The 16,135-nt window shown below is 53.3% G+C and overlaps 1 protein-coding gene across 1 annotated transcript in view; it reads left to right on the top strand.

The window, feature by feature from the left end:
* Positions 1-13,294, top strand: part of TRIM50 (tripartite motif containing 50) — a 95,213-nt gene extending 81,919 nt beyond the window's left edge. The window contains exons 3-8 of the mRNA XM_011976327.1: positions 1,501-1,920; positions 5,561-5,656; positions 6,774-7,004; positions 7,116-7,138; positions 9,153-9,277; positions 12,332-13,294. Coding sequence (XP_011831717.1) covers positions 1,519-1,920; positions 5,561-5,656; positions 6,774-7,004; positions 7,116-7,138; positions 9,153-9,277; positions 12,332-12,921 — 1,467 coding nt within the window. The 5' untranslated portion in view covers positions 1,501-1,518 and the 3' untranslated portion in view covers positions 12,922-13,294. The remainder of the gene's footprint in view (positions 1-1,500; positions 1,921-5,560; positions 5,657-6,773; positions 7,005-7,115; positions 7,139-9,152; positions 9,278-12,331) is intronic.
* The last annotated feature ends 2,841 nt before the right edge of the window (positions 13,295-16,135 follow it).

Below are 16,135 nucleotides of genomic sequence, written 5' to 3'. Positions count from 1 at the left end.
CAAGACCCCTGTCTCTACTAAAATAAATAAAACAATAAAATTTAAAAATTAAATAGAGAGATCGAATCATCATCTGCCAGTTTGTATTAGAAAAAAAGAGAGAGAGAGGGAAGGCTGGGTGCAGTAAGGCTCATGCCTGTAATCCCAGCCCTTTGGGAGGCCAAGGAGGGAGGATTGCTTGAGCCCAGAAGCTGAAAACCAGCCTGGGCAACAAAGCAAGACCCAGTACCTACAACATTTTTTTAAAAAATTAGCTTGGCATGGTGGCATGCGCCTGCAGTCTCAGCTACTCAGGCAGCTGAGGTGGGAGGATGGCTTGAGCCTAGGAGTTGGAGGCTGCAGTGAGCTGTGACTACGCCACTGCACTCCAGCCTGGGCAACAGAGCAAGATGCTGTCTTCCCCCGCCCCGCAAGCCCCTCCCCGCAAAAAAGGAGAGTAAGAGCAAGAGTTTGAGATTCAGAAAGAACTATTTCCCAGCACCTGTCTGCTCCTGTCAGGGTCGTGAGGTGTGGACGGTGTGCCCAGTCCCTCTGTTTCTTCCCCTCCCCCACAGTGGCCAAGGCCAGCACCTGAATGTTATCAGAGCAGGCCCAACAAAGGCCGCCTCCCCAGTCCCGTGATGTAACCCAGTTTCCACCTGATTCTGGTGACCTTGGGGACACAGGAGTGTCGCTGGGAAAGGGGAGGAGAGAAGGGGCAGAGACCAGGCAGTGGTGCAGGCGTCCAGCTGCACTCCCCACTTCTGTCTCTGTGCCTGCTGTTTCCCTGCTGGGAAGAAGAAAAGGCTGAGCAATCTCTTGATCCATTGGATGAGTGATGCTGGCTTGAGGCCGTAGTGGGAGGCCCAGCGGATCGTGAGAAGCCAGGTATTCCAATGTTGGGCTCTCCCTGGGGGCTGCTGGTGCTCTTCCTGTCTCACTGACAAGCTTTAGTAGGGGAGCAGGTGGGAGATCAGGGTAGAGGCCTTGTAGGTTCCAGGCTCTCTACAATTACCTGGGAGTGTCACCTGTAAATGTAGAGTTCTGGGTCTCACTGGAGACCCCCTGAAGCACTTTTGAAGGTGGGCCTCTAGATCTATTACACCTATGCTTTCAACAGTTTCTCGAAAGTTTGGGAACTCATCTAGAAGGTGGAGAGCTTGCCTGGGTTTTGCTGTCCAGTTCTAGGTCCAGATGCCTGCTGGAGCTGGACCTTGCATTATTAGTGTCATTGCAAATGACCCTGCAGATGGCCCCTTTCATGCTTGTCTCTAAATTTGAGTAAAAAATGTAAACACACACACACACACACGTATCTTCAAGGGACCAGTTTTTTCATTGCAGTCTTTTGTTTTACAGCTGGGGAAACTGGGGCCCAAGGTCATGTGGGTTAGGACTGGGATCCAGGACTGAAAGTGTTTCCTCTAAAAGTCTGGTGCTCCTTAGGGTTGAGGGTGGTGGGTGAGTGCTGGACAGAGGGAGGGGAGAGGACAGGACTGAGGACGGATGCTTGTGTTTCATCCCGGGCAGTGAGTGTGGATGGCTTGGCAGGTGAGCCTGCCGGAGCTGGAGGACCGGCTTCAGTGTCCAATCTGCCTGGAGGTCTTCAAGGAGCCCCTGATGCTGCGGTGCGGCCACTCCTACTGCAAGGGCTGCCTGGTCTCCCTGTCTTGCCACCTGGACGCGGAGCTGCGCTGCCCCGTGTGCCGGCAGACGGTGGACGGCAGCAGCTCCCCGCCGCCCAACGTCTCCCTGGCTCGGGTGATCGAAGCCCTGAGGCTCCCTGGGGACCCGGAGCCCAAGGTCTGCGTGCACCACCGGAACCCGCTCAGCCTCTTCTGCGAGAAGGACCAGGAGCTCATCTGTGGCCTCTGCGGTTTGCTGGGCTCCCACCAGCACCACCCGGTCACACCCGTCTCCACCGTCTACAGCCGCATGAAGGTGCGGAGCGACGGTGCAGCGGGGCTGGCGGGGCCCGCGGGGACCGGATCTTGTGCTCTCTGGCGCCATCACCTGGCACCAAAAGCATCCAGCTATCCTCGATTTCCCTCCAGCCCTGCCCTGGCGCATTCATTCCTTAGCATTTGAGCGGCAGCTCAACCCAGGTGCCGAGGATTGAAGCCACATGCGCAGGATGGGGCTCTCCTTTTTTATTTGCCGTTCTGGTTGTTTTTCTTTTTATTCTCTTCTTCTCTCTCTCTCTCTCTCTTCCCCCCCTCTCTCTCCTTTCTTTTTCTTCTTTCTTTTTGGAGACAGCGTCTCACTCTGTTGCCCAGGCTGGAGTGCAGTGGTATGATCATGGCTCACTGCAGCCTCCAACGCCTAGTCTCAAGCAATCCTCCCACCTCAGCCTCCTGAGTAGCTGGGACTACAGGTGCACACCACCATGCCCAGCTCATTTTTTTTTTATGTTTTGTAGAAATGGGGTCTTGTTATGTTGCCCAGGCTGGTGTTGAACTCCTTGGCCTCCAACAATCCTGCCTGGGCCTCCCAAAGTGCTGGAATTACAGGCATGTGCCACTGCCCTAGGCTCTTTGTTTCTGGACACTCCCCTGTTTGCACTCTCTAGTGCATGAGGATGGGGACTTCATTTTGTCCCCTGGTGTATTTCAGTACCTGGAGCCATACCTGGCACACTGTAAATGTCCAAAATGCTGAATCAGTGAATTCCTGCCTTTGTAGGCCATCACCAAACCTAGCAGATCATTCTTTAAGATGAGTAATAGTAATACCTGGCTGAGTGTTATATATATAAACCACCTGTTATAAAACACGTGACTGGGTGGCTTATGCCTATAATAACAGCACTTTGGGAGGCCGAGGTGGGTGGATCACTTGAGTCCAGGAGCTTGAGACCAGCCTGGGCAACATAGTGAGACCCTGTCTCTACAAAAATTTCAAAATTAGCCTGGTTGGGCGGGCGCAGTGGCCACTCCTGTAATCCCAGCATAAAGCTGGAGGGAGCATGGGTGGGGGCGAGATAGGGCCAGCGAGGTAAGCTGCGGCCGGGGGTCTGGAGAGGCCAGTGTGACCCAGGAAGGGATTTGGAGTTTATTCACAGGGTGAGGGAGTAAGGCGGGGGCTGGAGGGTTTGAAGCCGGTGGTGATGTGCTCAGATCCCTCTGGCAGAGGGGAGCTTTGAGGGTGAGGCAGAAAGACAGCGAGAGATGAGGGTGCCAGGACCTAAGTCGGTGGGAACTGGGACAAAGGCCTGGGGCAGACCAAAGACAAATCTCGAAAAGAAAAAGACCCTGACACCTGTGTGTGGCAAGGAGGGTGAGGGACGGGGAGGTTGACTCCAGTGCTGTAGTTTCCCCTTACACAGATGAAGTGCTCGCAGAGAACGATCTGTCATGGGCAGGTGGAGCAGGAGGTGCCTGGGGATGTGCAGTCGGGTTGGGGGGCGTGTAGACCAGGACAGCAATGCGGCTCAGGGCAAGGGGTGTGGAGGGTCCTTCCTCCTGGTGGTCACTGAAGTCCCCTTTGATGGAGAAGACCAATCCAGAAGAGTCTACATAGTGATAAGGGAAGACATTGATGATGATCCCAAGGGGTACCAGGCTTAAAATCTGGATTGAGCGAGAGAGAGCCCTGAAAAAGGGATAGAAAGAATCCTCAGAGCGGGAACACCAGCTGAGTGTGGCCTCCCGGAAATCAGAGGGAGCACTGAAGGAGGAGATCACTTGTGTGAAATGTCTCTGAGGACTGAAAAGTGTTAGATGTAGCAGTAAGAACTGATTATCTTGATAAGAGCAGGTTTAGGGGAGTATGGAAGGTGGAAGCCAACTGCGGGTGAGGAAGCTGAGTTTATGTTTTATTAGTTGATGGGAAGGAGGGAGGGAAACAGGCTGGGAGCTTGTCTGTCCTTTGTGGTTAGGATCCAGGGGCCCAGCTTGGGTCCCTGTTTTAGATTTGGGCTTAATTTTTTTTTTTGTGGAGAGACAGAGTCTCACTATTTTGTCCAGGCTGGACTCAAACTCCTGGCCTCAAGTGATCCTCCTGTCTTGGCCTCCCAAAGTGTTGGGATTCCAGGCGTGAGCCACTGCACCCAGCCAGATTTGGGTTTTGATGATCCCAAGGCTCTTCTCTGCTGCAACACAGAATGTAACTAAATTGCACTCATTTATTGCCCTCTTTTGGGTGTTCCTGTTGCCTCCTGTTTATTGAGATCTTGAGATGCTCGATTGATGGGTGCATTGATTTGTGTAACTTAGTTCCTGTCACTGGGAAGGAATGAGTCCCGTCGGTCTGCCTGGGGAGGGTGGCATTGGAATGCCCTTCTGGGGCCGCTGTGAGATGTTCTGAAGCCTCATTCTCCAGAGCAAGGACTCTGTCCATTTATGCCAGCAAGTGCTTTGTTCTTTACCCAGCTCCCTTCCTGAAAGCCCCTTGCAGCTCTCCGGTGCTTGGGCACGATCCAAGCCAAAGATTCCGTACACTGCGTGTGTACAAACCGACGGGGGCTGTGGTCAAGTCATGGAGTAGCTGGTGGTCCAGGAGTCCCGGTTGGCATCCCCAAAGCTAGGCCAGATTTGGGGCCAGGGCAGTCCAGGAGAAGTGCATTTATGTCAGCCTGGGGAGATCGCAAATCCATGCTGTGTCCAAGTCCACCAGGAATGGATTCAGGTGTTTATAGGCATGGGGATTCACCAGGTTTAACCCAGGCCTGGGTAAGCAGCACTGGCCCTAGAATTAGCCTCACCTGGCGCCGGCCTTTTGGTGATGGCTCCTGATTAAGTACCCACTAATTCAGGATCTGCTAGTGACCACAGAGTCCATCTGGTGGGTCCCCTACAGGCAGCATTCAATCCAGGAAGTGCCAGCATCCCATGGAGACTTCTGGTAGCTGTAACATTTAGTGACTCTCTCCATGTCATGCAGAGGGGTGACACTGAGACCCTCTTATGCCTGGGAAGTTCCTGCTGTCAATGCAGAATATTCTTAAAAAAAAAAATTTAGAGATGGGATCTCACTGTGTTGCCCAGGCTGGTCTCAAACGCCTAACCTCAAGTGATCCTCCCATCTTGGCCTCCTAAAGTGCTGGGATTACAGGCATGAGCCACTGTGCCCAGACTAGAATATGCTTGAATTATTTTATCTTATTTTATTTATCAATCTATTTTTTTGAGACAGAGTCTCACTGTGTCACCCAGGCTGGAGTGCAGTGGCATGGTGTCGGCTCACTGCAACTTCCGCTTCCCAGGTTCAAGTGATTCTCGTGCCTCAGCCTCCCAAGCAGCTGGGACCACAGGTGTGCACCACCACACCTGGCTAATTTTTGTATTTTTAATAGAAATGGGGTTTCACCATGTTGGCCAGGCTGGTCTCAAACTCCTAACCTCAAGTGAAGTCCTGTCTCAGTCTCCCAAAGTGCTGGAATTACAGGCATGAGATACTGTGCCTGGACTATTCTTGAACAATTTAACCTGTTCTGGACTGAAGGATACCTGGGTGGCTCTGGTTCCCACCCTGGTTTTCCTGGGAGTGCTTGTGGCCATTGGGATACTCCCAAGAAGGTGACCCAAGCAGCTGAGAGGAGGAGACATCAGCTGCTCATGGGGCCATGGCCTGTTGCCTCCAGGAGGAGCTCGCAGCCCTCATCTCTGAGCTGAAGCAGGAGCAGAAGAAGGTGGATGAGCTCATCGCCAAGCTGGTGAACAACCGGACCCGAATCGTCGTGAGTGCCCTTCCCTCTGCCCCCTGCCTGGGACCGGCCACCTTCACTTTCCTGTAGAGCTCAGTTCTCATTGGTCCTTTCCAGAAAACCAGGCCTTCCATATAAAGTCAGAACTCAAAGCATTCCGGGGCAGGGTGGGGAAAGTGCAAATCCTCTCAGGGAATTCAACCCAGTTGTTGTCAGGACTGGCTCCAGGTTGGCTTTTGCCCTCTGTGTCCTTGAGACTGAGATAACCCAGGACTTGAGTCCCAGGGGGTAAACAGCTCAAAGCATGGGCGTGACTCCTCTGCCCCTGTGCCACCTGTGTCTGCTTGACCTTGCCAGCCTGTCATGGTGCCCTCTCAGTACCTGGGTGCACAGGCATGGAGAGGCTGGTAGTCCTGGGCCCTGGCAGATCTCCCGAAATGAGAGGCACATGGGGCCGGGAGGTGTGGAGCCCCGGCCCTGGAGGTGGCTGTGAAACAGAAACAGGAGCCGAGCAAGATCCAGGAGCACTGGGCATCCCTCATTTACCCTCCTCACCCTTGCACAGCGGGCGGTATCAGCCCTGCCTGGTGGAGGCAGAGCTCAGGGTTCTGCAGGGAGTTCTGGCTCCCTCACAGCAAAGCCTGCTCGCCCAGGGCCTTCCTGCTTTCCTTCAGGTGTGGAACTCTGTGATAAAACAAAATCTTACATGCACATTTAATAGCTGACATAGGCAAAGTGGAGTGTGGTGGCATGCATCTGTAATCCCAGCAACTCGGAAGGCTGAGGCGGGAGGATTGCTTGAGGCTGGGAGGTCAAGGCTACAGTGAGCTATGATCATGCCGCTACACTCCAGCCTGGGCAACAGAGTGAGACCCTGTCTCAAAAAAAAAAAAAAAAAAAAAAATTAAAACATGCCAAAGCAGAGCCACTCCATTTGAAATGGGAGCTGGGGTCACCCTCCCCATGGCCACCTCCAGGGCTCCCCAAGCATGGGGTGAACTCCCTGCTCGGCGTCAGGCCATGCAGCCTCCTCTGGAACCCAGGTCCCAGGACCAACCCAGTCAGGAAGGCCCTGGGGACCCTGAGGCCAGCCAGCCAGAGCCTGGCAGCTTGGCTGTGACTCTGCAGTGACCAGCCCTCCCTGTCCCAGAATGAGTCGGATGTCTTCAGCTGGGTGATCCGCCGTGAGTTCCAGGAGCTGCACCACTTGGTGGACGAGGAGAAGGCCCGCTGCCTGGAGGGGATAGGGGGTCACACCCGTGGCCTGGTGGCCTCCCTGGACATGCAGCTGGAGCAGGCCCAGGGAACCCGGGAGCGGCTGGCCCAAGCCGAGTGTGTGCTGGAAGAGTTCGGCAATGAGGGCCACCACGAGTTCATCCGGGTGAGTGGACGGGGGGTGTCCCGTCCCCATACCCGCCAGGGCCTTCCCCTTCCCAACAGTGCCCTGGCTTCGCATCTTCTAGCCTTAACCTCCCTCTCTCTTGCCTTCCAGAAGTTCCACTCCATGGCCTCCAGGTAATAACCTTGGAGAGAGCTCAGCCAGGGTCTGGTGTCTGCAGGCACAGGCATCTCAGCTCCACTGGTTCCTCCATTCGGCTTAACCAGCGCCTCCCAAGCAGTTGCCCACAGCTGACTCTATAACTGAGCCTGGGGAAAACAGAGGAAAGTCACGTCCCTACCTTCAAGGGTCTTGTAGATGAGTGGGGAGGCAGATGGTGAACTGTGGGTACCTAGAACAGCAGAAGTTCACTCAAGCTACAGAAATACTAGAGGAGGGTAGCTCATGCCTGCAATCCCAGCACTTTGGGAGGCCAAGGCAGGAGGACTCCTGGAGACCAGGAATTCGAGACTAGCCTGGTCAACATAGTAAGACCCCATCGCTACAAAAAATACAAAAATAGAAAAAATTAGCTGGGCCTGGTGGCATGTGCCTATAGTCACCACTACTCATGAGGCTGAGGCGGGAAGATTGCTTGAGTCCAAAAGTGTGATGCTGCAGTGAGTCGCGATCATCCTACTGCATGATCCATCCTGGGTGACAGAGTGAGACCCTGTCTCAGAAAACAAAACAGAACACTAGAGGAGGAGCAGGTGTCTGGGGGGCCTGGCAGAAGGGCACAGGCCTGATGGCTGGGAAGGGTCCAGGACCCGAGTTTGCCAGGCAAGCCAAGGGAACGGTCCTGTAAAAGGGGGAGTGGTGTGCGGACTCTGGTTATGAGAAGTTCAGGGTGGCTGGGGGTAAGGCAGGATATCAGGAGGACTGGGAGCTGGGAGAAGTGGGAAATGGCCAGAAGCAACATCCAGGAGTGCTGGCCATTCCTTGCTTGCCCTCCTCACCCTTGTGCAGCAGGCAGTATCAGCCCTGCCTGAAACTTGCTCTGCAGATTGTGGGAAGAGAGTGGATCCATGTTCTAGACCCAACAAATGAACACGTGCCGTTCCCAAGCCTTCCTCGCTCCCTATTTATGGGAGACTCCTTGTTTCTCACATTTATTTTAGTCTTAGAGACAATTTGGTCAGGGGACATGGGTTTAAATGAAGGGACAGAGGCTGGGCAAGGTGGCTTATGCCTGTAATCCCAGCATTTTGGAAGGCTGAGGCAGAAGGATGACTTGAGGTCAGGAGTTCAAGACCAGCCTGGCCAACATGGTGAAACCCCGTCTCTACAAAAAATACAAAAATTAGCCAGGTGTGGTGGTGCACGCCTGTAATCCCAGCTACTCGGGAGGCTAAGGCACGAGAATCGCTTGAACCCGGGAGGCGGAGGTTGCAGTGAGCTGAGATCACGCCACTGCACTTCAGCCTGGGCGACAGAGTGAGAGTCCATCTCAAAAAAAAAAAAAAAGAAAAAAAAAAGTCCAGGCGTGGTGGCTCATGCCTGTAATCCTAGCACTTTGGGAGGCCGAGGTGGGTAGATTGCTTGAGTTCAGGAGCTCAAGACCAGTCTGGCCAACGTGGCAAAACTGTCTCTACCAAAAATAGAAAAAAAAAATTAGCTGGGCATGGTGGCGCATGCCTATAGTTCCAGTTGCTAGGTAGGCTGAGGTGGGAGGATCACTTGAACCCAGGAGGTTGAGGCTGCACTGAGTCGAAATCACACCACTGCACTCCAGCCTGGGTGACAGAGTGACACTCTGACTCAAAAAAAAAAAAAAAAAGACACATTACTTGGCCCCCATAATTGGTTTCTAGTTGGCAGGTCTGGTATGGGGTCTAAGAACCTGCATTTCTGACCATTTTCCAGGTGGACCATTGGCTTTCCACTGGGAACAGGTTGGACCATTTTCCAGCCAACACTGCTGGTCCCCAAACCTACACTCTGAGAAGCACGCTATAGAGCCTTTCCCCTTCTTGGAAGGAGATGGGTCCTCTCTGAAGGGCTGTGCAGAGGAGGGGACGATGGGCATTGATGAGCATTGTGACTGCAGTCCTGCGCTGTGGATCTGGCTGGGCAGACGTAGATAGGATGGAGGGATGGGGCGGGCCACATGATATATTGCTCTCTTGTACTGTGTACTGTCACCTGCAGAGCAGAGCTGCCGCAGGTGCGGACCTTGGAAGGCGCATTCAGCCCCATCTCCTTCAAGCCAGGCCTCCACCAGGCTGACATCAAGCTGACCGTATGGAAAAGGCTCTTCCAGAAAGTTCTGCCAGGTGAGGCCCTGACCCGTCCTCCTTCCTGAGGGCTGCCGCCCAGGACGGGTAGCAGTTCATTGATTGTATCAGAGAATAAGCTACAGAGAACTCAGACGGAGGTTTGCGGAGGGCCCTGGTGAGAACATGGGACTGAGTTTCTGAACAGCTTGGGTTCATGCTCACTTCATCCCTTCCTAGCTGGTGGCTGGGCAAGTTGTGTCATTTCTGAGCCCCAGGTTCCTCATCTGTAAAGTGGGGCTATTAGCACCCACTTAGCCAGGCTGCAGAGTTTGTATGTAGACATACGTGTGTTGCAGTTTAGTGCTTCATAAATGGTATTAGGTTGGTACAAAAGTAATTGCGATTTTTGTTAAAAGTAATGTACTTTTTGGCTGGGCACAGTGGCTCATACCTGTAATCCCAGCACTTTGGGAGGCCGAGGAGGGCAGATCTTCTGAGGTCAGGAGTTCGAGTCCAGCCTGGCCAACATGGTAAAACCCTGTCTCTACTAATAATACAAGAATTAGTCAGGCATGGTGGCATGCACCTGTAATCCCATCTACTCGGGAGCCTGAGGCAGGAGAATCACTTGAACCAGAGAGGCGGAGGTTGCAGTGAGTTGAGATGGTGCCATTACACTCCAGCCTGGGCAACAAGAGCAAAACTCCATCTCAAAAAAAAAAAAAAAACAAAAAGTGATGTCCTTTTAAAAAATGTCTTTCCTACTCGAAGGACAAGTGGCCTTAAAAGTAATGGCAAAACCACAGTTACTTTTGAACCAACCTATTAGTTCTTGCTCTCTGTCGAAAACAACTCAAACACATTTCATTCCTTTATTATTAGGATGCTGTTTTGTACATAAGGGAGATTGCTAACAGAGTGATTTCATCCACCAAAAGCAAAAATAGGGTTTGTATAAAAGAAGGGGCTGGGCGCGGTGGCTCATGCCTGCAATCCTAGCACTTTGGGAGGCCAAGGTGGGAGGACTGCTTGAGGCCAGGTGTTTGAAACCAGCCTGGGCAACATAGTGAGATGCCATCTCTACAAAAAATAATTAGTGGGGTGTGGTATCATGTGCCTGTGGGCCCAGCTCCTGAGGAGGCTGAGGCAGGAGGATCGCTTGAGCCCAGCAGTTGGGAGGCTGCAGTGAGCTATGATCACACCACTGCACTCCAGCCTGGGTGACAGAGGAGACCTCATCAGTAAGAAAGAAAAGAATGAAGAAAAAAAAAAGGAAAGGAAAGGAGGAAAGAAATTGCAGTTTGTGAACTGTGAATCCTGTTTGTACATTTAACTCAGCAGTGTACACTTTACCCAGTTTAGTGGTAGGTTCTTTAGCCTTTGTCTTTTCGAGTTTGGCAATGTAAGCCATAGACTTGGGACCCAGGACACTGCCTCCCTAGTGACGGCGGATCTCATCACCTTCGTTGTCATTGGTCCTGACAGCTTCCACCAGCTTAGTCAAAGCTCCTTTGTCTTCCAAGTTCACCTGTGTGAAGGCGATAAAACTCTTCACTAAAGAACCTCTAAAACCCTCAACATCTACTACTACTCTCTACATTATTGGTGGTGCGGGTCTTCCTGCGGACTAGACGTCCCAGTCTTGCCTTCCCCTTGGTGATGCAGTCGGGGACTCCATTGTACAACAAAGGCACAGGCAGGAAGACAGCCAGCTTGATGGGACCCAGGCTGTGTGGAGTCACCACCAGCTGAGCTTTTTTTTTTTTGAGACAGAGTCTCTCTCTGTCGCCCAGGTTGGAATGCAGTGGTGTGATCTCAGCTCACTGCAACCTCCGGCTCCCAGGTATAAGGAATTCTCCTGCCTCAGCCTCCTAAGTAGCTGGGACTACAGGCGCATGCCACCACGCCTGGCTAATTTTCGTATTTTAGTAGAGATGGAGTTTCATTATGTTGGCCAGGCTGCTTGCAAACTCCTGGCCTCAAGTGATCCGCCCACCTTGGCCTCCCAAAGTGCTGGGATTACAGGTGTGAACCACTGTGCCTGGCCCAGCTGAGCCTTCTTGTTCTCTACCAAGGTGATGACGGTGTTAATTCCTGCTCCAAGGACAGGTGGCCTCTTAGTGGGGGACGTCCCCTTTGCCGGCAGCTTTCTTCTCAGTCAGGACCGACAGTCTCTGCTTCTTGTCTTGCTTTGCCTCTGGTCTGTACTTGTGGGCCAGCTTAAGCAGCTGGATAGCTGTTTGGCGGTCCAGGACCCGGGTGAACTGGTTAATAGTGGGAGGCACTTTCAGCCACTTATAGAGGATGGCTGTCTGCCCCCGCACCCTGACTGAGCAGGCCATTGTACAAAGCGGGCGAGGTCCCTTTTGGCCTAGAAGTCCTGTCCAGGGCCAAAAGTCTTAGGCCTTTTCTCAAACAGGGGATTCACCACTTTCTTGGCCTCCTGCTTCTTCACACCAGCAGGGGCCAGAGCCACCTTCTCCCCCTTGGCCTTCTTTCCTTGCGGCATCTTGGGCGGCAGGAAAGGGGTGGGGAGGGTGGGGGGGCGGGGGAGCACATTTCACGTTTCTGGGGTAAACGGATCAGCTGGTAGCTAGCAAAAAGCTCAGGTGGGCTAGTTTGTCCTTGAACAGGCTGACTAGGCTAGCAAATCCAACAGCTGCAGTTGTTGTGGGTTCTCCAGAAAACCCTGAGGGCTGAGCTGTAAGCTCATGGGACAGGTGTCTTCTGGGTCCTTCCCCCAGCACCTCTGCCTCAGGCAGGTGGGCCAGAATCCCTGAGCCCAGTGTCCATTTCTTTCTCCGGCCACCTCAGCCCCCGACAGCCCACCAAGCCACTCCCTTTTATATAAACCCTGTTTTTGCCTTTGGTGGATGCAATCAGTCTGTGATTGATCTTCCTTATGTAAACATTCATTCATTCATTCATTCATTCATTCATTCATTCATTCAGGGAGCAGCCCTGTACCAGCCCCTTCTAGGTCCTGGGGATAGAGAAATGAGGAAGACACAGCCCCTCTCCTTGGGGAGCTCAGGGCCTCCGTCAGCCTCTGTGGGCGGGGTCTGCTGCCCTCCACGTTGCCTCACAGGCCCTCTGTGATCTCCCTCCCAGCCCCAGAGCCTCTCAAGCTGGACCCTGCCACTGCCCACCCACTCCTGGAGCTCTCCAAGGGCAACACGGTGGTGCAGTGTGGGCTCCTGGCCCAGCGGCGCGCCAGCCAGCCTGAGCGCTTCGACTACAGCACCTGCGTCCTGGCCAGCCGCGGCTTCTCCTGCGGCCGCCACTACTGGGAGGTGGTGGTGGGCAGCAAGAGTGACTGGCGCCTGGGGGTCATCAAGGGCACAGCCAGCCGGAAGGGCAAGCTCAACAGGTCCCCCGAGCACGGTGTGTGGCTGATCGGCCTGAAGGAGGGGCGGGTGTATGAAGCCTTTGCCTGCCCCCGGGTGCCCCTGCCCGTGGCTGGCCACCCCCACCGCATTGGGCTCTACCTGCACTACGAGCAGGGTGAGCTCACCTTCTTCGACGCTGACCGCCCCGATGACCTGCGGCCGCTCTACACCTTCCAGGCCGACTTCCAGGGCAAGCTCTACCCCATCCTGGACACCTGCTGGCACGAGAGGGGCAGCAACTCGCTGCCCATGGTGCTGTCCCCGCCCAGTGGGCCTGGCCACTTCAGCCCTGAGCAGCCCACCAAGCTGTAGGGCCACCCAGGGTCCTGCCGGCCCACAGGCCCATCCCCACAGGGCACCAGGGACTCACGGGCTTCTGTTGGGTCCCAAGGTGATATCTTCACTGTTTAGGAAGGTCTTTAGGCCTGTGTGTCCCTGGAACATGTAATGATAGGGAACAGGACCCCATTCCCTTTGCCATCAGCCAGGGGTGTATTTGTAAACGTTGGCCCCCAGGCCTTGGCAGCCACGGGACACACAGAGCCCCCCATGGTCCCTGCTAACCACGCTGTCTGCGCAGACGCTTCCAGCTGAGGGCAGAAATAGTCCCATGTATACTTTTTCCTTATTACTGTGAACTTTCAACTACTATCAAGGATAATAAATTTGACATTCTTTCTTTCTCTTTCAATGATTTGCAAATATTAGTCGCTGTACATACATACTGCTTTATGCTTCAGTCTCTTTTTTTTTTTTTTTGAGATGGAGTCTCGCTCTGTCACCCAGGCTGGAGTGCGGTGGCATGATCTCTGCTCACTGCAACCTACACCTCCCAGGTTCAAGTGATTCTCCTGCCTCAGCCTCCTGAGTAGCTGGGATTACAGGCATGCACCCCACACCCAACTAATTTTTGTATTTTTAGTAGAGATGGGGTTTCGCCGTGTTGGCCAGGCTGGTCTCGAACTCCTGACCTCAGGTAATCCACCTGTTTCAGTCTCCCAAAGTGCTGGGATTACAGGCGTGAGCCACCATGCCCAGCCTCAAGTCATTAGTTTTAGAGACAGGATCTCACTCTGTCACCCAGGCTGGAGAGCAGTGGTGCAATCGTAGCTCACTGCAGCCTGGGCTTGGACCTCCTGGGCTCAAGCAATCCTCCTGTCTCAGCCTCCTGAGTAGCTGGGACGACAAGTGTCTGCCACCATGCCCAGCTAATACTTAAATTTTTAGTAGAGACGGGATCTTGCTATGTTACCCAGGCTCATCTGGGCTTCAAGCAATCCTCCCACCTTGGCCTCCCAAAGGGCTGGGATTACAGGTGTGAGCCACTGGGCCCAGCCTCCCATACCCCTTTGACTCACCATATGACAGGCTAAGTGAGTTCTGGAAACTCCGGGGTAGCCCTGTAACCAAGATGCTGGCTCTGGCCACTGGAAGTCAAACTGGGTGCACAGACCAGTAAGAGGGCCTGAGGGAGCCTACTGGGGGCAAACAGCAGCCCTTAGCCTCCCACAGCCCTGTCTCTCCTCCTGCCTCTCCTTGGTCTCCTTCGAGGATTCAGCCTCTCCTCCTCGCCACTCATGGTCTGAGGGTCTCCAGGCTCCTCTTCCGGCTGTCTACACCTCCACACCCACGGCTCCAGTCATCACTTCCACAGGGATGACTCAGAAGTTCCCTCTCCAGGAGACCCGTCTCTTACATGCCACATCCACTAGAGCTCCAGCCATTCAGCAGCTCCACCTGGACGTCAAGGGCATGTCCCAAACTGCGCTCATGATCTTCCTACTCCCCCATCCCTGAGATTTACCCTGTGGCTGTGGTGTCCTGTGGCTACTGTAACAAATAACCACAAACTTGGTGACTTCAAACAATAGAAATTTAATCTCTCATGGTTTCGAAGGCCAGACATCCAAGATCACGATGATGGCAAGGCCGCGCTCCCTCTGGAGACTGTGGTGTAAAACCTGCCCCTTTCCTCTTCAGCTTCAGGTGGTGGCTGCCACGCCCTGGTGTTTCCTGGCCTGTGGCTGCATCATTCCGATCTCTGCCTCTGTCTTCATGCGGCCTTTTCTGTATATGTCAGTCCAATCTTCCTCTGCTTCTCTCTTGTTTTTGTTTTTTTTTTTGAGACAGAGTCTTGCTCTTGTCATCCAGGCTGGAGTGCAATGTCGCACTCTCGGCTCACTGCAACTTCCGCCTCCCGGGTTCAAGCAATTCCCTTGCCTCAGCCCCCTGAGTAGCTGGGATTACAGGCATGCACCACCACACCCAGCAAATTTTTGTATTTTCAGTAGAGATGGGGTTTCACCATGTTGGCCAGGCTGGTTGCGAACTCCTGGGCTCAAGGGATCCGCCAACCTTGGCCTCCCAAAGTGCTGGGATTGCAGGTGTGAGCCACTGCGCATGGCCTTTCTCTGCCTCTCTCGTAGGGATACTTGTGATGCCACGTAGGGCCTGCCCCGATAATCCAGGATAACCTTCTCTCCAAATCCTTCTCCTAATCACTCCTACAGATCTCTTCCGTAGAAGGTGACATTTCCAGGCTCTAGGAATTAGGACCTGCTCTCTCTGGGTGGCCATTGTCCACTCCACCACCCTGGGTTTCCCCATCCTACCAAAAGACACAGCATCACTGTGTCAACTGCTCAAACCAAAAACCTATGAGTTACTCTTGACCTGTCCTTTTTCCTGAGCAAGTTCTGGGGATTTAACTTAGTGGTCGCACTGCCAACTTCAACTTAACTCCACTGCTACCAACTCAGTGCAGGCTACCAGTTCTTGCTTTAGGTGACTGCCATGACCCCCATTGGTCTCTCCCTTCCTCAACTCTGTTCCCTCTATCCTATATCCCCACACTGTAGCCAGACTATGTATGTATGTATGTATGTATGTATGTATGTATGTATGTATTTATTGGAGAAAGAATCTCGCTGTATCCCCCAGGCTGGAGTGCAGTGGCACAGTCTCAGCTTACTGCAACCTCCGCCTCCCAGGTTCAAACGATTCTCCTGCTTCAGCCTCCCGAGTAGCTGAGATTACAGGTGTCTGTCACCATGCCTGGCTAATCTTTGTATTTTTAGTAGAGACGGGGTTTTGTCATGTTGGCCAGGCTGGTCTCAAACTCCTCACCTCAAATGATCCGCCTGCCTTGGCCTCCCAAAGTGCTAGAATTACAGGTGTGAGCTGCTGCACCTGGCCAGACTGATCTTTTAAAGAAGTGTATGTGAGCACAGCACTCCATGACTTAAAATCCTTAAGAGGACTACCATTTCTCTCAAGATAAAAGAACAAAATCCTTGTTGGGCACAGTGGCTCATGCCTGTAATCACTGCTTTGGGAAGCCAAGGTGGGAAGATCGCTTGAGGCCAGTAGTTCGAGACCATCCACAGGCAACATGGTGAGACCCCCATCTCTACAAAAGATAAAATTAGCTGGGTGTGGTGGTGCACACCTGTAGTCCCAGCTACTTGGAGGGTAAAGTGGGAGGATTGCTTGAGCCCTGGAGTTCAAGCCTGCAGTGAGCTATGAT

The sequence above is a fragment of the Mandrillus leucophaeus genome, unplaced genomic scaffold (genome assembly GCF_000951045.1).
Source record: "Mandrillus leucophaeus isolate KB7577 unplaced genomic scaffold, Mleu.le_1.0 Scaffold164, whole genome shotgun sequence".
Taxonomy (NCBI): Eukaryota; Metazoa; Chordata; class Mammalia; order Primates; family Cercopithecidae; genus Mandrillus; species Mandrillus leucophaeus.
The sequence above is the reverse complement of the archived record's forward strand: the minus strand, read 5'-3'. Positions and strand labels throughout refer to the sequence as shown.